This window comes from Rhinolophus sinicus, chromosome 5 (genome assembly GCF_057876585.1).
Source record: "Rhinolophus sinicus isolate RSI-liver-muscle chromosome 5, RSI-T2T, whole genome shotgun sequence".
NCBI classification, from domain to species: Eukaryota; Metazoa; Chordata; class Mammalia; order Chiroptera; family Rhinolophidae; genus Rhinolophus; species Rhinolophus sinicus.
The window spans coordinates 72,854,243-72,880,446 of record NC_142505.1 but is presented as its reverse complement, the minus strand read 5'-3'; the positions used below and the strand labels follow the sequence as shown (position 1 = coordinate 72,880,446).

Here is a 26,204-nt window from a genome sequence, read left to right as displayed (position 1 = left end):
TGGGGATGGCCTTCACTCTCCTGCTCCCACCACAGAGCCATCTCTGTACAGCTCCCTGGTCCCACAGGCCCTGCTCCAGAACCTTCCCTGCTCGCCCATGCTCAGGGTCTGGGCGCACTCAAACCCTTTCTGACCCAACCCATGCTGCCACCAGATATGTCCTGCCTCAAATTCTTTGTTTCCTCTGTTCCCCCAGGCTGGACTGCCCTCCCTGCTGCCCCGTGGGGACCCCTGCCTTTTCCCCAAGGCAGCACGCAGCCCCTCCCACCCCGTGGTCCCCAAGGCAGGCATCCATGCTGCATTCTGTGCCTGCTGATTCCCCTGGGACGCTGAGTATCCCAAAAGTCCACGGGACTTGGGTCTGGCACAGAGCAAGTCTTCCAGAAATGTCCTCATTCCTTCACTTAGAAATATGTAGTGAGTACCTCTTGTGTGCAAGGCCCCGTTCCAGGTGAATGAGACAGACAGGCCATCTCTGCTCTTGGAGCTTCCCGTCCAGTTCCAGGCAGGTGGAGAACAAAGAAATACCACGTAAACCTGACAGGGAACGTATTAGCCCTCTCTAGCATCCGGCAGGAGGAGAGGGAGGTGAAAGCCAGACTGTAGGGGCTGAGCAGGAACAGGGTAAAGGGCAGAACTGGCGGCCAGAGGGCAAGAGACACGGGACCTAGGCTGGAGAGGAGCAAAAAGTTAAACAAGTGGTGTCCTTGTCCTTGATGGAGGAGAATTGAACATCCTTGGAGACCTTTGAGCCATTGAGGCATTTTATTTTATGCAGCTTGATGACTCTGCCTCCAGGAAGCCCTCCTTGATGCCTCAGATCAGGCCCCCAGCTATTTGCTCTCGTGCTACCAGTGCTTCTCTGACAGAACTCCGACTACTTGTTGTAACCTTGGACTTACTGCTCTGACACCTAGCCAGTGTCTGTCTCCCACAAATGGGTGAACTCCTCAGAGGTGGCCTGGGTTTTGCCCTCCTTGGTAAATCCAGGCTGCCACCCAGGGCCTGGCAGGAGAGGCCAAGGGTGGCAGGAGAGGACACAAGCGTGAACGGGCAGAGTCCTGGCGTGGAGGCTCCAGAGGGAGCTGAGGCTGCTGGCTGGTGAATTGGCCCAGAGGAGGTCATGCTGTCCTTGAAGCGAGCTAGCCTATGGGCAATGCAAGCATCTTAGCAGGGGGCGGACATAGATGCTACATAAATGCTCTGCCCGCCCAGAGTCTCCACAGGAGAACCCCTCTCCCACCCCATCCCCACCGACTGCATACCCCTCCAACCCCACCCCCCACACTCCATTTGTGCTGCTCTAATGGCAGGTGGCTACATTCTGGTTTGGGGGCAGATGAAGGCCTGCCTTGTCACGTCCAGCTGAAGTCAGGCTCCACACACAACAGCTGGGAGCTCCCGTTCCCTGTCTGGGATGGGGGCGCAGGAGAGGGGCAGGGCTGGCCTTAGGGACTGACGTCCCAGCTGGTCCAGGTAGGACAGCTGGTGTGTGTGACCCACACGCTGACCCGTGAGCCCTCCTCCAGGGCTTCTCTTGTGTGTGGGCCTCCACCAGGGAACAGGGGCCGAGGTGGGGAGCCTCAGCAGCCTCTGACTTCCCTCAATTCATTAAGACCTGTAAATTTCTCATTAATATACTTAAAGTTCGTTTTAAGGGGAACAAGTGCAGAGATAATTGATAATAAACCCTCAGTTAATGCCCTTGGTTTACTGTATGTAATTTATATCCGCTGATAGCGTCTCACTCCCAATTACCCATTTAGCTGTGGCGATAACAGCAGTTCAATCAGACCGATACCAACTTTTATATATTCCAGCTCGATAGCAATAAATACCTACAAGGAGACCCACTGGGCCCACTGTATTTTTTTATTAAGATTTAAATATTCATGCAATTATTACTGATTTATTAAGAGCTAATGACCCCTTCAAGAGGGTCTAAATCTTTGCCCAAAGAGGGCCTGGCCCGCCTCTCTCCCTTTGCCCTCATCTTGCCTTACAGTTCCCCTCCAAATCAGAGAAATTAGCTGCTCTGCCACAGTGCGGGTGACATCACAGCATCACCCACATTTCCATGGCGATGGCAGGCAGGTGAGGCAGAGGCCACGGAGGCAGGTCAGGCCCAGGGCAGGACTGGGCTGCATGAGAGCGGAAGCTCCTGCGCCCTCGCTGACCAGACCTGAGGGACAAGCGGACAAGGAGGCCTCTCAGAGCCCAGCAGAGCAGCGGCCTCCGCACGGCAACCTCCTCCGGGCTGGTGTCCAGGAGCCCCCTCTTCACCTCACTCTGGCATTAGTGTTGCCCAGGGCCGCTCCTGTCCCCCTGTCCCTCCTACCCTCACGCTTGTCTGAGTTTGCCCCTCCCTTTAGGGGCCCTTGGGAGGGGTACACCAGCTTATCTTTCCTCTGCTGCCCTCTCCTTCCTTACTTTCATTTTAAAATGTCCCACCCTGATTGCATCAAGGACGAGAGGGTGTGCAGGGTTCTAGGGTTCCGGGATTCAAGGACCAGAAGGGACAGTGGCTTGCCTCATGCTACACAGCAAGGCCAAAGCCACCTCTTTTCTCTCCTTCCTCCCTGTTTCCTCGCACCCCTACTGCTCCCCCCACCCACCTCTGCTTCCTCCAGCCCCCTCCCCTCCACCTGCAAAACCTCAAAGCCCATTAAAGGGGCAGGAAAGATAATGAACAAACCAGGAAAACATGAAATCAATATTAGGAGAAAAAATACTACTGCCATTAAGTGAAATAAACAAGCTGGTAATTATTTGGACAGCGGGTAATTAAAATGGGGTGAGGGCTCATTACTGTCTTGTCGGGGGTGGGGGGTATGATGGGTGTGGCCAAACACACTCTTCCCAGCTGCAAGGCCACATCTGGGCCTGGGCTCCTGTCCACCCAGATCTGGGGGGTCGTTGCCAGGGGTTTCCTCTGTGGAGTGCCTCCCCACACACACCTACCTGTGTCTGTCTCCAACAGCCTTCTCCCGGGGCAGGACCTGAGGCCCCAACCAAAGGCAGGCAGGGCGGGCAGCCCCCAGCCTGCAGTCTGCCCCCTCTCCTGACCCCACTGCTTTCCCGAGCAGGGAGTAGCTGTCTCTAGGACCCTTGAGCCTCAACTAGGGGTGTAGCTTGCACAGATGAATACATCCCAGCCACCTGGAATGATGGACAGACGACAGACAACCCCTCTAGCCTCTGCCCAGATACTAGGAGACTTCCTTCAGGAGGCTGGGATGAGGAGGGGTCCTGGGGAAGACAGGACGCCGGGGTGCTGGCGAGGGTGGGAAGAATGTGGGGGGGGGGGGGGGAGACCAGGAGACAAAGCAGTGTTGGAGGGGGGACTCCCCACTTTGCCCCGCTGTGACCCTGATCCTTACATTTGTAAAGTCGGAGGTGACCTTTGACGTTGTCCAGTCTGGCTTTGGCCTGCCAACTTGTTTGGCCCACACAGTGTGTAAATGTTTAATTAGTTGTCAACATTTTAAACAGGAAGTTTCATGTAAAACTGGATTTCCAGCTTCTCCAGAAAGAAAAAAGTCTGGCACCTCTTGGCCGGCCTGCCCACGGTGGCAGCAGTTGGTTGGGCTGAACTGAACCTTTGGATGGGCATTTCACTCTCCACTTCTCCCGGCCCCTTCCCAGCCCCTGAAGGTGCCTGTGTTTGCCACCCCTGACCCTTCTGAGGCCCAGAGAGGGCAGGGATTTGCCTAAGGCCACACAGCCAGGTAGAGGCAGAGTGGGAACTGGAGACCCAATGTCCTGATGCCCAACTAAGATCTCTGTCCCTGCCCTCAGCTAGTACATGCCCTGGGCCAGTCACTGGCAGGAACAGAAATGACACAGTGCCCACCCCCAGAACTTGCAAAGAGTTGGGGGAACACTTTGATTCAACCAGTCACTGACCTCCAACTTGCCGGTTCTTGAGCTGGGCACTGCTAAGAAAAGGTGGCTTGGACCTGCCCTGTGCACGGGAGGGTGAGCAGTCTGATGGAGGAGGCAGCCCCCCGACAAGCAGCCTGCATCAGTCGGGTAATGGTCTCAGCCAGGGAACCAGAAGAGCGAGCCGTGTCCCTGTGCAGAGGAACCAGGGAGGGTGCCTGGAGGAAGGGACACACACCTTGACTTATGAGTTAACAGGGCTGGAGGGCATTGGGAGTGGGCAGGGTGCCCTGCAGGTGCAGGGGAAAGTTGGGGTGCAGGGAGGGGGAATTAGTGGAAGCACTGATCTGGCTGCAGGGTATGGGTCGGTGTTTATGGGGTGGGAGGGGGGCGACATTTACCCTGAGGTCAGTGGGAACTGAGGTGGGGGTCTGAAGTGTGGGATCAGATTTTCTTTCTAGAAATAGCGCTGTGGCAGCATAGTTGATGGCACCAAAGCCAGGAGGTGGTCACGGGAACTAGAGGTGGGGCTGAGTGAGTGGTAGACATGAAGTGAGAGGAGGAAGTGAGTGGAGACGCTGGGGCGCATTCCAGGGCCACGATAGTGGATGGGGCACTCGGAGTCAGGGAAAGCGTCAGGAGAAAGCTCAGCAGTGAGGGGAGCCGGGGACCCCAGATGGGGAGCCATGGGTGGGAGGCTGGCACCGGGTGTGGCATGGAAGCAGGATCCCCAAGGAGGGCAGAACACAGCTAGGTGGCTGCATGGACGGGGGCCGAGGAGGCGCTGGGGGGTGCGCCTGGCCACTGCCCCTGCCGGTAGCTGCTGGATCTGTGACTGGGTCTCCTGTGGGACCCTGTAAGCGACCAGTCCCGGTGAGCTCAGCTGCTATGAATGGGGTCACAGGATGACTGATGACCTGTGGCTGCAGGGTCACCATCCTGGTAATGGCATTGGCCACCCTGGTGACATGTAGCCTAGAGGACAGTGGTGGTATGCACGTTGTGTGTGTAGGGGGCTTGGTGTGTGTACCCAGGAATGGTGAGTGTGATTCTGGGGCACTGTGTGTCCCAGACCTCCCCGGCAGGGCTGTGGCCACTGGACACCCATGTGGCAGAGACTGGGTCCGTCTCAGGCACTGCTTTGTGGCCCGTGCCTAGCACAGTGCCTGGCACATTGTGTCAGTCACATATTAGCCAACTGCCTGTGTCCTAGGTAAGAGACGGGGGCCCTGGAACCAGCCTGCCTGGTAGCAGTCCATCACCCCTCACTACTTCCTCCACCTCCCGTGCCTCGTTTTCATTGCCTGGAAGTTGGAGTTTGAAAATAGTTCTTTGGCTCCTAGAATTGTCATGAGGGTTAAATAAGAAAAGCCACGTGGTAATGGCATGACTGTATGTGTGTGCGTGTGTGAGCGTGTGCACACACGCACCTGTGAGAGCCTGTGTGGGTGTGCCGTGCTGGCCGTGATTGTGGGTGGTGTCTCCCAAAGACAGGTCACTGTATGGCCTCCCTCTTGTCTCCAGTCTCTGTCCCAAGGCCACAACTGCCCTGCCCTGTGCATGCCAAGCCGAGCCGGGCGGGAAGAAGTGCAGCCACTGCTGGACCACCCCCAGCCCCCACTCTAGCCAGGCTCCCATTAAACCAGTGAGATATGAAATGCCGCCATAACTGGGACAGGGTCTTTAATTAAATTAATTGCCGGCAATGTTGTAAAAATGCTGACGGGTCATAAATGGCGTGTCGGCAGTGCTGTTCATCATCCCCATGGACTCGCTGGGGGCCACCCCTGGGCTGGGGGTGGGGGTGGGCGTGCTGGGCTGAGGCCGCCAGGGAGCTATGCAGCCACCAGGGTCAAGAGAGGGGAATGCGGGGGGGGGGGGGGGGGGGGGGGGCCGCACCTTCTCTTCAGGGTGTGCGTGTGGAAGTCAAACCATCCTTCCTTAGCTTGTATATCTAGCTGGGGAAGGACACGGATGGGAATGGTGAGGGTGCCTAGGGAGCTGGTGGGGGATGTGGCTTCCTTCAGCCTGCTGGCCAGTCGGAGTTGCCCTGGATCCATGGGCAATCTGAGAACCTGGCCCAGCCTGGCCACTGATTGCTATGTGACCTTGAGCAAGTCCTTCCCCTCTCTGAGCCCAGTTTCCTCTTTAGGAAGACAGCGGGCCACCCTCCTGCAGGGAACTATGCCAGGGGTCCTTTTATGTCTCTTTCAGCTGGGGCTGCCACAGGCCCTGGCAGGCTCAGAGCCTGTGTGCTGAGTGGTGGTGAGGGGGCCAGGCCCACCTGGTGCCTCTACCATGTTAAAGATGGTACACACACACACACACACACACACACACACACACACACACACAATCACCCGAACCAGAAACACACCCACAGCAGCACTCACTGCACCAGCAAAAGATTCCAAAGCAGAAAAAAGCCTTTCTTTCCCAGTTCTCTCTGGGCTGTGCGACCACATAATTACCCTGGATTCCATTCTATTTAATTGCAGCTTATTAAATTCTAACCAGCCAATTATCAGCCACAATTGCAGCTTAATTCGGGGACACAATAGCTATTTTATCGTTTGTTAATCAAATGCTTATTTAGGCCTCAGCTTTATTAACTATTTCTCTGGCCTGAAGCAAGGCCCTGAGGTGGGAAGGGGTCCCGGAAGGGGTCCCTTGGGGCCTGTCTCCTCAAAACAGCACTCTCCCCCAGGCATCTCTGTAGTTTTAAAGTCCCCTTCACTGGTGCGTTTGGGGTCTCCGAGCGATGGCAGGTGTGTGACACCCAGTGTGGGCTCTGGGCGCAGAGCGGGCAGACCCACATTTGTTCGTTTGTGCTTTCAGAGCATGTTTATCAACATGTTCTGTGCAAGGCGCTGTGCTGGGTTCTGGGTCTACAGTAGTGAGCCAGACAGTGTGGTCCCCGCTGTCGTGGCCCATTTCAGGGGAAGGGGACACACAGAGTAACAAGATGATTTCAAATGGCGGTGAGTGCTGTGAGAACAGACTGGGAAAGGGGTGGGCGCACAGCAGTCAGGGAGGGCCTCTGGGAGGAGGTGGCGTTGGAGCTGAGACCTGAGGGATGAGAGGGAGGCAGCTGTGGAAGAGCAGGGGCAGTGGACACAGCAAGTGCAAAGGCCCATTGCCGGGATCAGCTTGGAGGGTCTAAGAAACAGGGTCAGCGTGTAAGCAGAGTGAGCAGAGGGTGGCATTTTGGGTGGAGCCAGACACTGGTCCAGGAAATGCCCGAACCCCCACTCTGCCCTCTGTGGCTGTGACCTTAGGTAAGTCCTAAGCTTCCCTTGTCTGCAAAATGAGCGGCGGGTCAGAGACACCTCAGTGCAGCTGCCTGGTCTGTGGCAGCTGCTGGGCCCTGTGGCCTGACCGCGCTCCCCACTCAGCGTGGCCGTCCTCCGAGCGGGTGAGGTGGTGCCGTCCTCCACCCCCAGACCCGCTTTGTCCTTTGCAGTTTGGACTGTATGCATGTCCTCGTGGTGTGTGTCTGTCCTCGTGACTAGGCCCCTGGAGCCCACTGGGGAAGAGGGTGACTTTCCTCCGATCTTGGGGAGGTGGCTGCTGCTTCTGACACTTTCAACACACATTACCATGGAAACCAGAGTGCTGCACACGCGTGTATGAGCACCGGTTGGTAGAGAAGCCTTCCGTTCCAAGGGACACAGTGGGGGCTGCCACCACCACCTGGTCACCTCCACCTCCTACACACGCCTAGGCAGGAGGGACTGCAGTCGTCCCCTCCCTCATTCCAAAGAGCCTGGACTCAGACCTGCCCCTGCCCTCCCGAAGTCCTTGCTGTTGGGAGAGACACCCAGAAAGACAGATGACTAAGGGATGGACCAAGGGGCCAGGAAGAGAAAGAAGTATTGATGGGTGACTTGAGACCCTCGGTGGGGGCAGTCGTGACCCACCTCATCCTGGTGAAGGGTGTGCCCCACATGAGGAAACTGAGGCTCGAGAAACAGGTGGCCTGCACAGGGGGCTGGAGCAGTCAGCGGGCCCCAGGAAGCAGCTGGTGGGCAGTGCAGAGGTGTTCACGTGTTGGCTTTGGAAGAGTTCTGAGGCGCGCTCTGGCCCCATGGCACGCTGTTGTCACCCCCAGGCAGGTCCACGCCTCTGGAACCTCAGGGTTCCTGTGGGCCCCAGACCTGTCATCCCGGGACCTCCCAGCCACCCGTCCCCCGACCCCCTAGCAGCTGTCTGCCTGACAACAGGCAGAGGTTCCATCTCTGCCCCTCAGACACCCTGAGTGAAGCCCCCTCATCATAGCATGCGCATGTTTAAAAAATAATAGCTCATGGAGCCATGTCAGGATGCAGGGTGCAGGAGAATGCAAATCCCCAGTCACCGCATGTCTCCATCCCCTCTGCCCCCACCACTGGCCGTGAGTCCCGGCCCCACCGCCCTCCCCCGGATAATGCACATCAGCCTCTGCCTCCCCGGGGTCCAGGACGGCTTTCCAGAATTGACTGATTGATACACGAATTGATTGACTGATTGATTGATTGATTGATTGGAAGTTGTGCAAAGCTGGCTCCCAGACAAATATGAATGTGACACATTCCAACCCTCCTTTCTGGGCTCTGGTCCCGAGTGAAGGAACGCTGTTCAACATTCATTCAACAAACACTCACTAGGCACTCACCCTGGCCAGGCTCTAGGATGCACGAGGGGTGGGGGGCTAGCACCATTCTGTCCCTGCCCTCAAGGCGCTGACAGACTCATAAATGGTGTGGAAGGCACTGAAGTGAGTTCACTCAGGGCCTGTGGGAGCCCAGGGCAGATGTGGCTGGGCCGGCTCTGTCAGGGAAGGCTTCCCAGGGGAGGGGGTGTTTGAGCAGGCCTTGAAGGGCAAGTAGAAGTCACCCAGTCAGAGTGCAGACGGTGAATCAATGCGATGAAACGGTCCTCACTCCAGCTGGCTTTAGCAAAAGAAAGGAATCCAGGGGTCCGTGGGATCCCAGGCCTCAAATGCTGCCGGGAGGAGTGGATCCCTCTTTGATTTTCTCCTCTCCAAGCCCCTCCCTTCAGACCCCTGCACAGCCTCCACTTTCACCTGGCCTCCCTGTGGCCTGCAACGCTGGAACAATAGAAAGGGGTACTCCCTTCCCGGCAGCTCAACCCAAATCCTGGAATCCCATCTGTGGGGATGGGGTGATCTGCCCATCTGGGAACCAGACAGTGTCCTATGCCCACCTTTAGGGTCAGAGATAGGGTCATCCCACCTGGGGGTGGGGCATTCCCTGCAGAAAATCAGGTGCTGTTAGCCAAAGCAGGAGGGGGCAGAGCTGGGAACAGAATGTACACAAGCCCTTGAGGAATTGCCAACAGTCAAAATGTCACCCCACAGAATGCACAGGGAGGGGGCCCTAGAGGCAAGGCCAAGTGGCAGCTCAGGTCCTGGGCCACTGCAAGCCTCCGACACCAGGCGAAGGCCATGGCCTTTTAGCCTATGGCTCTCTGCTCTCCCTGCCTGGGCCTGTGGAGCGCAACACTCAGGCCCCAAGAGCACCCACGAAACGCACATCTCCAGACAAGGCCAGCTGGGACCGTGGACGCCCAGGGCGCCGGGGTTCAGTTCTGCGTGAGCTGCCAGGAGAGGGTCAGGCTGGAGAAAAATGCGGACTGCTGGGCCCCCAGCACCCTCCTCCACCCCATTTCAAATCCAGAACATTCTCAGGGAAGTAGAAAAAACAGGGACTTGCGGCCCCCTAGCCATGGCCCTTGGCTGGGCTGTTGGGAGGTGAGAGGAGCAGGTGGTGGGCGGGGTCCGGGCAGGGCTGCTCTTGGGAAGCAGCGGTGTGACACCCTGCCCCCACCCCTCCTGCCCCACTCCCAGGGACCGAGCCCTCACTCAGTAAATATGAGTTCATTAATAGCTTGATTAATCACACCTCATATTTTTGTGGTGCCTTTAAAAATAAAACATTTGAAAGCACTTTCACACCCATCCTGGGCCTCAGAGTTACACAGGCAAGCCTTGTCATCCCAGACTGCAGGTGAGAAAAGGGGGGCTCAGTCTCAGAGCAGTAACGTGTCAGGATGTGGTGGGGGCAGCCTGGAGTGCAGAGCCCTCTCCCTGCACAATGTGCCTGTGGGCTGCTCTGTGACCCTCAGGGTCTCCCTGCAGAACAAGAGTAAAAGGGCCACCCTTGGGCAGATCTTCTGAAATTCAAGGGAGAAGGAGAGGTGGTCACTCAATCACTCTACAAATATTCCATCAGTATCCAGGCCGGACCTGGGCTCCTGCCCTGAGCAGAGGCAGTGTGCAAACAAATCCACCCCCGTCCTGAATGTGACGTGCACCCTGGAAGAAGGCTCAGGGGACAGGATGGACACTCGGGCAGGTGACAAAGAGTATAGATCCAGGAAGACCTCCTGAAGGAGGTAGCACATTTGCTGAAACTTGAAGGCTGGGTAAAGGTTCCCAGATGGGGCGGGTCCACCACTCGCTTGCTTCTCCTGTGGTGACAACTATAGCACCAGTGATGACAGGGCCCGATGCAGAGAGGACTAACAGTATGTATGGTTTCCTGGAAGAATGAGGTGGGGGAACCCCTGTTTCCAGAGGAAGTGACAGCGGAGCTGGTCCCTGAGAAGGTAGGAAAGTGTTGGCAGAGGAGGAAGGAAGGGTGTTTTAGAGAGAAGGGTGTTTTGGGCAGAGACCTGGAGGTGGGAGGCAGTGCCTTGGAGGGACCAGTGGGCTTTTTGCACAGGGAAGCTGGCCAGGTGTCTGAGCCAGAACGGAAGGCCCAGGGATACCAGCCAAAAGCGTTTGGTGCTGTCCTGAAATGCCCATGGAAGCCAGGCAGCAAACAGAAATAGAAGAAGCAGGCCTGGGTTGCAGCAATAGGGAGTGGCGGGGACTTTGGCGAACTAGAGAGTTCTTGCCCTGTTGAAAGGATCCTGGATCATTTGGTAGTGAGCTTGTTGTCTGTGTTAGACGAGTATGGGATTCACGTCAGAGAGAAAGAATACTCAGTCTACTGGTCTGCGACGTGGTGGGGAGAGACCCAAAGTTCACACTGGGCCTAACTGGGACAGTGAGGCATCTGGCAGATTGCCGGTGCTGCCCACAAGGGTGAAGGTCACACAGAAGGCGCAGGGGTCAGAGGGAGGGGAAGCCAGCTGTGGCTGCCCAGTCAGCTTCTGTAGCCCCACGAGGACATCCAGTGGGGTCTGAATTTACCCCCACCCCATGCCCTTAGAGTGTCCTTGCTAGAAGGCATAGCTGTAACCTGGAGGGTACCCATTGGGTTCCACCCGATAAATGTACCCCCCGGGGTAGGGAGGGAAGGCCGTGCCAACGTGGCATGACGGAGGCCCTGGAGAAGTGAGCTATGTCCCTTATTGGTCACAGTACATTTATTTTTCATTAGCAGTTAAACGCAGACATGAGGGATTGTGCTGGGTTCAGCGGGCAGATGACGCGAGCAGTGCTTGGTACGCTGATCGATAGGGAGGCTGGAGGGCCACGCACCCACCCCCTGCTCACACCCTAAGCCAGTACCCCTGCCCACCTAGCCTCCTGCCAGTAGGCTGGCACAGGCCATCGCATTGAGCCTCTGCAAGGTGAGGCCCGGGCAGGCCCAGTACCTGCTACTGGGGCTCCCACACCTTTCTAGAGCCTATGACAACTGCCCTGAGCCCCCTGGGGTCCCTACTAAGGGATCCAGTTTGGCCCCCAGGGTCCACAGAGATGCTGTGGTTTCCCCTATAAATGTCTAGAGGCCACTGGACCTACCAGCCCCCCACTCCAGGCCCAGCCTTGGGAGCTCGCCATCCAATTCATTCTCTAGACCTTGCATCCTGAGCCCGATGCAGCCCTAACCTCGCTGAGCCTGCTGTCTGAATCAGGGGCGGCAAGTGACTGCTGAGTGACTGTGAAGAGCAATAACAAAAGGGACATAAGGCTTTCCGGACACTGTGTGAGTCCAGGGCCAGAGCTGGGCTGTCTGGGGAAAGTGACTCCCTCTCAGGCCTCAGAGTCCCCACTTATAAGATGTCCAGATGGCTCTTCCCTTCTGCTTGCATCCCCACCCCACCCCCATCCTGAGGGCAACACACCTGCCAGTTCTGTGCCTCAGTTTCCTCATCAGCCCCTACCCCTGAAGAGAATGCTATAAGGATTACTGAGCTGAAGGAGATGAAAACCTTTGGCATCGTCAGTGCAAAACCAGTGGGTCCTGACAGCAGCCAACATTCATTGAGCACGTGCGAAGTGCCGTTTTTTCATTTCATCCTCACAACAGCCCTAAGTATTGGGTACCATCTCCTCATTCCGCAGGAGTGGAAACAGGCTGGTGGGGGAAGGCAGGGGGCGGGGGCGGGAAGGGGAGCTTGCCTGAAGCCACACCAGGTTTCTCAGCCTCTGGGCAGGCATTCTCAGCTCACCTGCCCGGCCCAGGAGGCTACAGGACCAGACACAAATCCCCTCCCCCAAATCACAATCTTGGCGGGGGAGGGGGCTGACTGCCACCTTAGAAAGAGAGGGTTCCTGAGCAGGCAGGAAACAAGGGCAGTGTGGATGCCCCCTGGGGGCTGGGTCCAGGCCCAAGAAGCCAGGCCTTCCTGTTAGAAGCCCTCTGTGGGTTTGAGACTGCCTGTGGAGAGGGTAGTAGAGCCAGGCAGCTGCCCCGACAGGCAGACAGAACCCTCCATAGCACAGATGACAAAAGGGTAGTTTGCCCAAGGTTACCACTAGCAGGGAGCAGAGTGGGTCTCTGAAGCCAAGTTTTTCTCTTTTTGCACAGAGGCACATGTGGACTGTGAGTATGCTGGTGGGGACATCACCGCAGCCCTGAGGGAGGCCAGGTCGTCAGGGGGCTGTTTGATGGGCAGCTGGGTGGGGAGGCTGAGGATGTCCCCACTCCATCCTCCCCCCCTTCACCCCCTCCCTCTCAGCAGTCCTGCTGGTCCAGCAGCCTGTCAGGCTGCTGTAAGGTTTACCTCTGCCAAAGCCTCAGAGCCAATTACCTGTGTAATTAGCAACAAATGACTTGTGGGATGGTTGTGGTTTTCAGTTAAAATTAGAAGGAAACCCATATCCAGGTCTCCTTGAAGGGTGGGGCGTGGCCCAGGCCCTCAGGCTCCCAGACACTGTTCTGGCTCCCATCCTGCGGAGCCCACCGGCAGTCCAGGCCCACCCCCATGGCCCTCCCTGGGGCCTCTCCCGTAGCTCTGCGACCTCACTGTTTTCTTCACTTGGTATTTTCTGAGCAGCTAGTGAATGAGGGGCCAGGAATAGGGATGGACCTGGCAGCAGCCTGGAGGCAGCCAGAGCACCAGAGGAAGGGAATCCTGTCCTGCAGGGGTCCTCCCCCCAGCTTTCCCCTGGACCCCCAGGGTGCTGGGTTGCCTCACCAGATCCCTGAACTCCTACCAGGGACATAATGAGCTGGGTTGCTGCCGCCCTTGTCTCATTCATCTCTCCACAGTCTTCAGAAGTGTGTGGGGGGGGCTGCCTCTTCCCCCACTTTACAGAGGGAGACAGTCAGGCTTGGGAGGGTGCATTTGGCAATCCACATTGCCAGGCTGGAAGCGGGAGGCAGCCTGGCCTCACTCCTCCCACGGACCCCACCAGCTGGCTCCCATGGCCCAGCCCCACCCCTGAACGGGCAGGGAGCTCCCTGAGGGCCAGAGGCCTGGCTCAGTTTCCCCCCTTGCCCTGTTGCAGGTGCTCAGCAGAGTGCCACGGTGGCCAACCCGGTGCCCGGTGCCAACCCAGACCTGCTTCCCCACTTCCTGGTGGAGCCCGAGGACGTGTACATCGTCAAGAACAAGCCAGTGCTGCTGGCGTGCAAGGCTACACCTGCCACGCAGATCTTCTTCAAGTGCAACGGGGAGTGGGTGCGCCAGGTGGACCACGTGATCGAGCGCAGCACTGACGGGAGCAGCGGTGAGGCGGGTGGGGCAGGGCGGTGGGCGGGGCCACATGACGTGGAGATCCAGAGAGGGCCCTGTGGGGCTGGCTGCATGCCTGTGAGCAGGAGGCCACGATGCGACCAGGTCCCCAGGAGAGGCAGGAGCCCACACCTCCAGCCCCTGTATATATACCAAGGCCTGCCCTGGGAGGCCTTACAGAATGGTGAGGGAGTAAGAGGGAAGCCCCGGAAAATGCCCCAGGGGGCCCAGAATAGAGGGGCTGTATCTGAGCCTGAGCAGGGCCTGGACAGCCATGCCAACAAAGAAAGCGGAGTTGGAGGGAGTGGGTCCCAGATGATCGAAGAGCTCAGGGACCTCACACTCTGATTGTTTAATTTTTGCGTCCATTCGTTCGTTCATTCACTTATTCATTCACACATTCCCTGAGCACCGGCTCTGTGCTAGGGACACAGCCCCGCAGAGAGGGGGGCAGCCTGGTGACCTCTCAGCGAGTCCTAGGAGCTGTGGCAGCCAGAGGACAGCAGGACCAAGGCTGCCTAGTGGAGGTGACATGGAAGCAGAAGGGGCATGGTAACTGGTCAGGAAGAGAAGAGGTCGCCCCAGGCAAGGGACGCGGCACAACAAAGACCTGGCGGCAGATGAGCGGTGTGCAGGTTGGGGGTCAGCAGGGAGTGGGCACAGGGGGCAGTGGTGCCATCTGGGAGCCTCACCCATTCAGCTCTGGAGTGAGGTCACAGTCCCATAGGGTTTCAAGCTGTAGAATGACGTGGACAGACCTGTGGGTGACATTCGGGGGCCAGTGTAGGGGGCCTGGAGGGAGGGGCAGATCCAGAGATGCTGGGGAGGGGGAACCAGTGGGACTCGGTGGAGATGTGGAGGGAGGGGTTTCCAGGCAGTGAGCAGACCCAAGAAGGGCCTCTTCTGTGGGACACCCCATGCCCTGCCCCCAGCCTGGCCATCGGCTTCAGGTGGGCCATGGGGACCAGCATTCCCCACCAGCAGGCGGGTGGAGCTGACAACAGCCTCTCCTCCTCACTAACTGGAGCCCAGTTAAGCTTATTTCCTCTTCCTTAGCCTTCATGCTTTGTGGAGCCCTCGGGTAAAGTCCTGAGCCCCTTTTCCTGGACACCTCAGCCAGCCTGAGATATACAGCACACACTCCCTGTGGGGTATACAGCCACCAGGGTGAGGCCAGAGCCATAGTGCAGCCGGGGACAGGCAGGCTGCACCCAGGACAACTCACACTGATGCCAAGGCAGGCAGGGGACAGCAGGCCCACAGGGGTGGCCCATACTTCAGGCAGAAGGCACTAGGTGACCCGAGAAGGATCCCAGAGGAGAGTACCATCTAAGTTCAGTCTTAAGACCACCTCGGACCAGCATTTCCCAGGCCAAGGGCCAGAAGTGCTGAAGTAGGAATGACAGGCCAGCCATGGGGCCAGATTGGGGTGGGAGAAATGGGCCCAGGCATAGGCAGGAGGCTGTCGCCAGACTTGCACTGTGGGAAGTTGGTGCTGGGCAGAGGGAGGCTGGAGGACAGCCATTTCTGCCCAGCAGAAATGGAAGCTCTCACAGTAACCTGGATGTGAGCCGACAAGTCCTGAATTCAGGCCAGGTGTGATTTGGTCCTCAGAACCAGCCTGTCGTTACAGACGGGATGGAGGCCTTGGCTCTGACTCCTCCAGGGACACAAAAGGGCTCCAACCACGCATTCTGACCGCAGAAGTCACCCTCCTCCCCTACCAGGGTCAGCAGGGGCTGGTCTTCCCCACAAATGTCAGTCCTCCCCCTGCCCGCACCCCTTTCCCGTCAGTGATTCCTGCCCAGGCCCTTGATCCCGGCAGGGCCCTGGCCTACACAGTGCAATGCTGGCAGCTTCCTTCCTGCAGTCCTCAGGTGTTAGTTGAGCAGCTGCTCTGTGCTGGGCCTGGGGCTAAGTTAGGGGCTAAAAATTCAGCCCCCAAGACTCTTGGAGCAGGTGGCCCTGCTTTGCCCGCCACCCTTGGGAGGAACAATGACTTGTGTGGCCCAAGAGAGTCCATGGCCCCCTAAGCACTTCCCAGAGCTTCTGCTTACGTTACCCAGGAGAGCTGCCAGAACCCTCCTGCTCACGTGGGCAGCTTTGGGGCCCACATTGTCCCAGTGGGAGGGTCTACCCCTCCCAGGTAAGTCCCCTCCCCTTTGTGAGCCTCAGTTTCTTCATCTGTAAATGGGGATGAGGAGAGCGCCCTTGCAAGTTGGTGGGGGAAGCCATGAGATCTCACATACCCAGTCAGAGCTCAGCTCCAGGCCTTTCCTCTCTCCCCACCCGACACCCAGGGCCATAATGAGTCTCCCCACTGCTGTCGCAGGTCCCCCAGGGAAAGCACAGGTAAGGGGGAGGAAGCGACAGCCAGAGACCTGCTTTTCTGCAGCATTGAGGGTCTGCCCTGGAACCTCTGGGAGGCCCCAGGCCAGCCTAGCGCCCTGCTGCTCCCAGCCTTCCCCTCGGGGCTCCCCACACACACCCCTCCTTGTCTCCTGCAAGCATGAGGCCTGGGACCATGGCTTGGCTGAAACCCAGGCCCAGCGTGCACACAGAGCCCCCAGCCTATAGTCCCCAACAGGCCTTGCTCCCTTCAAGCCAGACAAGCAGCAGAGCTCACGGGGACATGTCCCACCTGTAACCACCAGGGCCCTCTCCTACCCTCAACATCCAACCTCAGGCCTCCCGTGGCCAGCACGTCTGAGTTTTCATTGATCTTATTGATTTCTTAACCCAAAGCCATTGACTGCTTGGAGATGCAGAGATAGGCTTCCCTTACCCACAAACAGATGTCACAACTGTGGTACCATGCCGACACACAGACCAAAGACGCTGACCCAGAAATATTCTGTGGTCAGGCAAGTATGACAGCAATCGGAAGTCAACCCAGATCTGCGGCTGTACCCATTCCTGTGTGGGCTGGAGGTGGACTCCCCAAGAGTGAACACCCTTATCTCCCCATCCCTTGCCCCTATTCCCCATCCGGAGGGCCAGGGGTTAGGGACCAAAGCCTGAAAACCCTCAACCCAAAACCTGCTGATGCTGTAAAAGCCTGAAATTTGCTGAGCCAGGCTTCAGAGTCCAGTCTGGGAGTATACTTTATTGTGTGTTACACAAACTGATTGGGTATGAGATGTAGATTGGTGAGAAGGTGAGAACCTCAGCCCCAGCTTGGCCTCAGAACCCCCGCCCCCACCCCGCCAACCCTCAACCTCCCAGAAATACTCAGCACAGCTCCCCATCACATCTCCCATGTGCCCATGGCATTGTCACAGCCGCTCACACCCCACATGCTCCTGGGCCAGCAGGGACTCCTCCTTCCTCCCCACCCTTCCCCAAGGCTGGCATCTGCTCACGTTTGCTAGGCAGGTGCAGACACAGCCATGTCCAGAAACTGCTCCCAGGAGCCTGGCTACCAGGTGACCTGCAGAGTGGAGGATGCAGCCCCTCACCTCAATGATGGGGCAGAGCAGGGTTTGGGTCTCCCCCTGGGTCCTCTGCCCTCCGGGAGCTTGTGGGGCTCAAGGGCGCTGCCTAGAGGTGGGACGAGGCAGACAAACTTGGTCTTCATTCATGGCAGCAGGAAGGAGATGAAACGGGGGCAGGACAGAAGTGGGAGGAGTCAGGGATAAAGAAATAGGGTGCTTAAATTTAGAGCTTTTCTCCTAGGCCGATTTGCAGGTTGGTGCGGGAGCTCCCCTATCCCCCGCCCCCAAGGGGATGGAGTGGCCCGTAGACCTGCCCACCAGGAGAAAAAGTTCCCAGTTGAGAATGTTCTGGAGGGCTCCACCTGAGCATGTGCATGGCTTATCCTCAGCTGCTCCAAGACTCGGTGTGCTTGACAGAAGGCTGGTGCCCAGGGTCCCTTCTACAGACAGACTCTGTGAGGGACGCTTGGTTCTCAGCCCTCATCCCACGCCCAGTGAACCCCTGATAAGGCTTCAGCCAGAGGCAACATCCACCCCCAGTTTCCTGTGAGAACTCCCAGGGCAAGGGTGAGTGGTAGAAAAGTCTGGGGGTCCAGTGTGGGAGCCTGAAAGACTCGCAAGGAGGGGTGTAGGCAGGGGTCAGGGAAAGACACGTTAGAGAAACTAAGAGAGAAAACAGCCTCCCTGCTCAGCTGGGCCGCTGTTCCTCCTGCAATGCAGCTCTAATTGAATTTCTCTGTTAACAATGGAAACACATTGCTGCCGGGACTCTCTCCCTCTTTCTGATAAGCCAATGACCCGAGGGAAATTGGGGTCAGGGGGAGGAGAAATTGGAAACAAACAGTCTTTTCTCACTCCTGGGACACTGGTTCTGGCTGAGGGCCAGGAGGCTGGAGGACCGGGGCTACCATCTGAGGACTTCTGGGTCCTCACAAGGTCTCAGACCTGCCCCCGCATCCCCCGTACCTGGGTCCCAGAGTGGCCAAGGGCAGAGGGCTCGGTTCATTCTTGAGAGGGGTCTTCCCAGCCCAGATGGTCCCAATACCCATCACAGGGCATCCTCCCCTGTGGGTCACCCCCTTACCTTCACCAACAATTCTCTCTATGGCCTGGGCAGCCCCAGCTCACCCCAGGGTGACTATAGAACATCTTGAACATTCTTTAGACTCAGACAGCCATAGAAGGAGGACCTATGACAAGCCCCTCGCCCTCTGAGCCTCTGTTTACTCATCCATAGAGTGGGAGCAGTGGATGTTGGAAGATAATAAACCAGCATGTGGGAACTGCTTGCTAAGCCCAGGGGTCTATTATCATACTATGTAATAGCTATAATTATATTGTTAATAGCTGCTATTATATTATCACATGTCAGGATCCACTTGCTAACCCCCAGCAAGCTGAGCCAGATCTTTCCTCACCCTTTTTACCCACAAGGCCCCTAGGGCTGACCTGTGTGTCCCACCCCTCTGCCTCTGGTCCTGGGAGGCCAGCCACTGCTGCCAGAAGCTCCTCTGTGCCCTGGTCTCTGAAACAACATGAAGCCCCATTAGGGACTTTTTGTAAGTGAATCCAGGAAGACAGGCCTTGGGTGACAAAGTATAGAGTGGAAGTGCTAAGAACCTCCCCCTCCATGCCTTCAGGGGATATAAACGGAGCTCCCTGTGGGTCCCCCAGAGTTCCCTCCAGGCTGAGGGCTGCCCCTGTGTCTGCTGTCATCAGGATGGGACTGGGAGGGTCTGTGTGGCCCAGGGCCCTGGTAATCCGCCCCTCATGCCCCCAGGCCTGCCCGCCATGGAGGTTCGCATCAATGTCTCGAGGCAGCAGGTGGAGAAGGTGTTCGGGCTGGAGGAATACTGGTGCCAGTGCGTGGCCTGGAGCTCCTCGGGCACCACCAAGAGTCAGAAGGCTTACATCCGCATTGCCTGTGAGTCCAGGGCTTGGCCCACAGGCGGGGGTGGCCCCGGGGTGTCACTGGGGAAGGGTGTCTGGTCAGAAAGCCCCAGGAGGAAGTGCCTATGGACACTGCCCAGCCACCCCTATGACCCTGCGCACTTGGTGCTTCCTTCGACCATGCGTCATGGCCCCTGTGAGACCAGGGGACAGGCTGGCTGGGCTGACCAGGCGTGAGGCACTCAGGCTGGAGGACAACTCTTGTTTTTCTCCCAGATTTACGCAAGAACTTCGAGCAGGAGCCACTAGCCAAGGAGGTGTCCCTGGAGCAGGGCATCGTGCTGCCCTGCCGCCCGCCAGAGGGCATCCCCCCGGCCGAGGTGAGAGGGACTCCAGGCTTGGGTCCTGCCTGCCCAGCCCCCCGGGCTGAACCCCCAGGGGCTACTGTTGCTCCCGGTGGGGCTAGCGTGGGCAGGCAGTGCAGCAGCATGGCTCCCTCTCGCAGGTGGAGTGGCTCCGGAACGAGGACCTGGTGGACCCGTCCCTGGACCCCAACGTGTACATCACACGGGAGCACAGCCTGGTGGTGCGACAGGCCCGCCTGGCCGACACGGCCAACTATACCTGCGTGGCCAAGAACATCGTGGCACGCCGTCGCAGCACCTCCGCGGCCGTCATTGTCTACGGTGAGCCCCAGCACCAGCAGGGCAGCGCGCGAGGCACAGAAGGTGTCCTCAGGGCAGCACTGTGGCTGGCTCCCCAGTGAGCCAGGGACAGGTGGGCCAGGCTGTGGCCTGACCGGGAAGGGCAGAGAGCTCGCTGTGGCTGTCAGGGGGCTGAGGGGCATTTCTGGGAAAAGGTGTGGGGCGGGTTTGCGGTCATCTGTGGCCAGGCCATTCCTTGGCTTACTTGTGGGCATGGGGCGTTGTGCAGAGGGAAATGAGGGGACAGAGGGAATCTAGGAAAGGCAAGCCCAGGTGGGGAGTAGTGCCCTGGGCACCCCCAGGAGCAGGCACAGGGAGGGCGTGCGGGAGTTGCCCCTGTGAAAGGCTGGGGTGTGAGCCAGAGGGCCTGGGAGCTGCAGTTAGGGCTGGCTTCCCTGCACGCCCGCAGTACCCGCTGGCAGAATGGGCTGTGAAGCAGGCACTGCCCAGGGGCAGTGGGCAGAGCATGGCCTCCCCTCCAGGGCTTCCCTCCCAGCACAGCCGCAGGCCCTGTGCCTTCCTGCCCTGGCCCCTAGGCCAGCGTGTCTGAGGAAGCCCCCCACTCCCTGACCCCAGTCCTTCTCTGTCCGGCCAGTGAACGGTGGGTGGTCGACGTGGACTGAGTGGTCCGTGTGCAGCGCCAGCTGTGGGCGCGGCTGGCAGAAACGGAGCCGGAGCTGCACCAACCCGGCACCTCTCAACGGGGGCGCCTTCTGTGAGGGGCAGAATGTCCAGAAAACAGCCTGCGCCACCCTGTGCCCAGGTACCAGTGGCCGCCGCCTCCCGCATCGCTCCTCACCACACCATCTCCGCACCCTGGCTCCATCTTGCCCACCAGCCTGCCCCCCATGGCTCCATCCCACCTGCCCACACACAGGGCCAGGCTAAGTGCGAGGCCGAGATGGGGTTCACTGTGCTGGAGGCAGAACTCCGTCCATGTCCGGCTCAGCCTCAGCAGAGGGGCTGAGTCCCAGGGACTGAGGTACAGTCAGGACAGGTACAGTCAGTGTGGGGCAGGGGCAGGGCTCAGCCTGAGGCTGCAGGAGGGCCATCGTGGGACCCAGAGCCCACACTGCCCCAGGGCCAGAACGGCCCCTAGTGTGAGGAGAGTTAAGCAGGCCAGTATCATGCGCCTCCCGTCATGAGCATGTGTCATCCAGGCCAGCTGGACACCAGAGGGTGTGCAGACCAGCGGGACTAGCCCTGGCCTTGCACGTAGAGCGTGGGCTGGCCCCCCAGGCTGACCACACCATCTCTTCTCTGTCTGTGTCTGTCTTGCATCTAGTTGACGGCAGCTGGAGCCCGTGGAGCAAGTGGTCGGCCTGTGGGCTGGACTGTACCCACTGGCGGAGCCGGGAGTGCTCTGACCCCGCGCCCCGTAACGGAGGCGAGGAGTGCAGGGGCACTGACCTGGACACCCGCAACTGCACCAGCGATCTCTGTGTGCACAGTGAGTCCTCTCTGCCCCGGGAGTCCTCTTCAGTTTGCCAGAGTTGGTCCTGCCCAGCCCTCGGGAGGTGGTGGCTAAGGGAGTCAGTCCCCTGCCACTCCCTCTCCAAAGCTCAGGACCCTCCGGGACCCCTGCCATCCCTGACACACCCACACATGTGCCCCTGCACACCACAGTACTTCCCGCGCCTGTCCCAAGACAATCGTACATTTGAGCCTTTGCCTTTCCGTGTACACACGGACCCAGGATCAGTCCCCAAACCCTTCCCCCTCCTCTCCCGCAGCTTCACCTGCTGCCGATTCCCCAAGTGCACGTGCACGTCCTGTGGGGACACAGGGCTTGTGAGGCCTGTTAATTACAAGGCCATAACTAACAATTAAAGATCTCTGTTGGGTTTTTTTTCTCTAGAACACACCCTCCCCCATTCTTTCAATTAAAAACCTAATTACCTGTGTCAATTCCTTTCTGATGGACATTTCTTCCATTATGCAAAGCCCTTCTAAAGTCAATACAGCTTCCTCCAAGCAGTCAATCACCCCTCCTGGGCCCTGCCCCAGGCCTGGAGAGGCCAACTAGGAGAACCCTGTCAGGGACCTGCCAAGAACCAGAGTGGCAGACCCCCCAGGAAGCAAATCCCCTGCTTTGGGGATCTGGGATGCTCCTCCCAGCCCCCGCTGCCCTGGGCCCCAGTAGAGCAGGGTTCAGCCTAGCAGCCTGGCCCCAGGCCTGCCCGGGAAGTGTCTCCTCCCCTCCATTCTCCAGCAGCAGCCACCTCAACCTGAATGGAGCCTATGAGGGATGCAACGTGCTCCGAGTGACACAGCAAGGTGGTGGCAGATGCAGGGCTGGGGTACACACGTGCCGACTTTCACGCTCCCTGCTAGTGTCCACTGCCCCACCGGTGCTGCTGCCCAAGGAGTGGGGGCCTCATCCTCCTAGGGTGGAGACCGCTGACCTCTCCACCGGTGCTGCTGCCCAAGGAGTGGGGGCCTCATCCTCCTAGGGTGGAGACCGCTGACCTCTCCTTCCCGGCCTCCTGCACCCTGCCCCTCCCAAGGCCGTGCTCTCTCCCGCAGCCACTTCCGGGCCTGAGGACGTGGCCCTGTACGTGGGCCTCATTGCGGTGGCTGTGTGCCTCCTCCTGCTGCTGCTCGTCCTCGTCCTGGTTTATTGCCGCAAGAAGGAGGGGCTGGACTCGGACGTGGCCGACTCGTCCATCCTCACTTCAGGCTTCCAGCCAGTCAGCATCAAGCCCAGCAAAGCAGGTGGGATGCTCCAGCCCCCAACACTCCTGCCTGGGGCCTCCACGCCAGGGTCGCCCAGACAGGGCCATCCCCATTGCCATTCCCTGAGTCTGTCTTTATCCCGCAGACAACCCCCATCTGCTCACCATCCAGCCAGACCTCAGCACCACCACCACCACCTACCAGGGCAGCCTGTGTCCCCGGCAGGACGGGCCCAGCCCCAAGTTCCAGCTCACCAATGGGCACCTGCTCAGCCCGCTGAGTGGTGGCCGCCACACGCTGCACCACAGCTCACCAACCTCGGAGGCCGAGGACTTCGTCTCCCGCCTGTCCACCCAGAACTACTTCCGCTCCCTGCCACGCGGCACCAGCAACATGGCCTATGGGACCTTCAACTTCCTCGGGGGCCGGCTGATGATCCCCCATACAGGTGGGACGGGCCACAGAGTGCTCCGGTAGCTCTAAGGGGCAAGATTAGCCTCCGTGTCCCTCATGGAGGAGGGTGGGACAGCCCGGAAGTTTTCCCTGTGCCGCTCAGCCTCACCCCGAGTGCTGAGCCAGGCCAGCAAGGAAAGGGGGTAGAGTTTGGACGAGGATGCAGTCATGGCTGGCAGGGGGCCAGCATGGAGGCCCTGGCCCTAGCTGTCTCCCTTCTGTGGCCTAGGCCATAGGATTCACATACACAGCGGACAGTGTGCGTGTGCCGGGCTCTGTCCAGGCCCTGGGCCCCTATGTGGAACAGGTGAAGAGATAGCAAAGGACCAACACCTGGGCAGGGCGCTCCTCCACCCACCACCTCATGTAAACCCCTCTAACAGGGTCCCTGAGACACCTTGATGGACTCCGGGGACCCTTTCCATGGTCACCTTTTGGGGAAGCCCCTGGTGTGGCTGGTCACTCCCACCCTGAAATTCTCTGTTCCCTCGGCTTAGATGACCCCACGTGTCCTGATTGTTTGGCCCCTGGCCCCTCTCCAGCTGCTCCGGGTGCCTGTTCCCTAAATGTAGGTGTTCATCAGAGCTCCCTCCCCCACTCGGTGGCTTTAGTCGCTATGTCTGTGCAGATCACTCCCACGCCTCCAACCCCAGCTGCCATTCTCCTGGGTGACAGATTCGTACACCCAGTTGCCTCCGGGGCAGCTCCATCTGGATGTCTCACAGCAGCTCAGATTCCTTGTGCCTAAAACAGCACCGTCTCCCACCCTCCCCCAGGAGCTCCTGCTCCTCGGCTTTCCCCACCTCAGGGACAGCACAGTGGGGTTGTTGGAGTCAGAAACTCGGGGCCACCGTGACCTCCTGCTCTTCTTCACTTGCCTCCTCACCTCTACACCAGCTTTAGTCACACACCCATCCTGTCATTCTTCCTCCTCAACTTCTCTTGCACGCTCCTGCTTCCTGTCTTTCCCACTGCCTCGCAACACCTACTGGTCATCTGGTTCACAGCTCCTAGCATTCACCCAGTGAAGCCACACTTCATCTTGTCCCTCCCTTGCTTGAAACCTTTCTGGGGCTCTCCAGTACCCCTTGCAAAACCCACATGACAAGGCCACAATGGCCCGTCCCCTGCTGGCCAGCTGCAGTGGCCTCTCCCCTCCCAAGCACACTTCTGCACATTGCAGCCATGTAGGCTCTCAGCGCCCCACGTACACCGTGCTGCCCTCTGCACACACGAGTCCCTCTCCCCCGTGCACCGGGTCTTAGCCTGGCAGCCCTCCCTCTCTGTGCCTCATATCCCTGCCAAAGAGCTGCCAGGATAAAGACATGAGATGGGCCATGCCATGCTCTTAAAAAGGGACAGGCACGCAGTGGGTGCTCGGTGACCATTGGTGGGGTGGGTGAGCTGCAGCTCCCCCCGCTCTCCTCCAGCACCCAGCACCTTTTACTGCCATCCACTCATCTCTCTCCTTGCTGGGCTTGGTGCTTGATGAGAGCAGGGCTCGTGGTTTTCCCTCACTTTCCTGAGTACCTGTACTCAGCATGAGCATTCATTGAATGAGAATGGGGGGGGTGTGAACCTCTGCCACAGAGAGCATTCATGCGCAGATCTCTGGGACTGTCACTAACACTGGCTGGCTGTACCGGGGGCAGTGCAGGCTGGTGAAGGAAGCAGTAGCAGTAAATGCCATCACTGGCTCCCCTCTGCCAGGCTGCAGTTCCCGGGAGGTGGTGACTTACCATCAGCCTACCTGGTCACCCTCTCTGGAGAGCGTGCCTGTGCTTTTGGACATGGTGGGGTAAAGTCACAGAATTTCTCCCCCTCTTCCTAATGTAGGGGCTCCCTATCCTAAAAGGGCAGGAAGTGGGGGCAGAACCACCTCTCGCCAGCCCCACAACTACTCCCTAGCCCCCGACTTCAAATGTCCTGCCCCACTGCCTCTTCCCTGGAACGACTCCCCCTCAGCAAGCACTTTCTGGTGCTGCCCCTGTAAGACGCTGGGACAGGTGAATCGATGGCCCCAGACCAGGGCGGGCTACCAAAGTGGGCAAGGTTGTTAAAGGCCCGGCCCCACCTGCAGGGGGCCACTGCCAAGTGAGGAGCCAAGTCCTACCTGGTGGCTGAGAGTGGCCTGGAGGTGGCCAGGGCCGACAGAGGCGGGGGAAGCTTGAGCAGGGCAGGAGGGCGGGGCACCAGCCTTGTTCCGGGCAATGGTTCCAGAAAGACAAGTATGCTGCACAGACTTGGCTGGAGATGCTGCTGGAAAGGCAGTAGCGGCCAGCGGTGAAGGGCCCTAGGTGCCAGGCCAGGGAGCTGGACTTTATGCCGGAGGCAGGGAAAGTAGCTACAGCATACCTGGCACCTTTTGTTCCAGCGTTTTCTGTGCCCAGGCTAACTGGGCATGCTTTTCCCATCTGAGTCCCCTCAGCCTTTCTTAGGGTCACTGTGATTCAGCTTCATGCCTGTGTGTGTGTAGTTGGATAGCCTGACAGCCCCTGTGGCACCTCTGTCCCCAGGCCAGGCCAGGGTCTGTCAGTCCTCAAAGGGCGGCTCATGTAGGGCTGGCAGGGGGGGTGTTTGGTGTCTCTGGTGCTAAGCCCGCCCCTCCCGCTCTGCCCCAGGGATCAGCCTCCTCATCCCCCCAGATTCCATACCCCGTGGAAAGATCTACGAGATCTACCTCACACTGCACAAGCCCGAGGATGTGAGGTGTGGGCATGGGCCCTGCTGCTGGGGCTGGGTGGGTCCTGCCCCCTGCCTGCAGTCACCACGAAGCCCCCTGCCCACCCACTGCGGGGCCTGGTCTGGCCTGGGGGAGGGAGGGCCAGGGGTCAGCTGCCTGTAAGCTCTGCAGCCCTGTTCCCACCCCCCGCCCGGCCCTGCCCTATTCTAGGACGGCCCACTGATGCCTTTCCCTCCCCACCTGTATTTCCCCACTTGAGGTTGCCCCTAGCCGGCTGTCAGACCCTGCTGAGTCCCATCGTTAGCTGCGGGCCCCCCGGTGTCCTGCTAACCCGGCCTGTCATCCTCTCCATGGACCACTGTGGGGAGCCCAGCCCTGAGAGCTGGAGCCTGCGCCTCAAAAAGCAATCCTGCGAGGGCACCTGGGAGGTAAGCAGGGACGGCCCCATGGCCCACCCAAGGGAACCAGCGCAGGGCTCCAAGTGGAACCCGGCTTCCCACCTGGCCCTTGAGCCATGTCCCTGTCCCCAGTCTCTGGCCACCCCTGCACTTGGCCGTGAGCTGACCCATC

General features: G+C 58.9%; 1 protein-coding gene across 2 annotated transcripts in view; it reads left to right on the top strand.

Moving 5' to 3' along the window:
* Positions 1-26,204, top strand: part of UNC5A (unc-5 netrin receptor A) — a 58,636-nt gene that overhangs the window by 29,544 nt on the left and 2,888 nt on the right. The window contains exons 2-11 of one of the 2 annotated variants that reach the window (XM_019756090.3): positions 13,568-13,789; positions 19,009-19,152; positions 19,395-19,498; positions 19,624-19,804; positions 20,418-20,585; positions 21,108-21,272; positions 22,349-22,537; positions 22,644-22,946; positions 25,573-25,660; positions 25,894-26,062. In XM_019756090.3, the coding sequence (XP_019611649.3) occupies positions 13,568-13,789; positions 19,009-19,152; positions 19,395-19,498; positions 19,624-19,804; positions 20,418-20,585; positions 21,108-21,272; positions 22,349-22,537; positions 22,644-22,946; positions 25,573-25,660; positions 25,894-26,062 (1,733 nt within the window). The remainder of the gene's footprint in view (positions 1-13,567; positions 13,790-19,008; positions 19,153-19,394; positions 19,499-19,623; positions 19,805-20,417; positions 20,586-21,107; positions 21,273-22,348; positions 22,538-22,643; positions 22,947-25,572; positions 25,661-25,893; positions 26,063-26,204) is intronic. The other variant, XM_019756091.3, reaches the window with a different exon arrangement.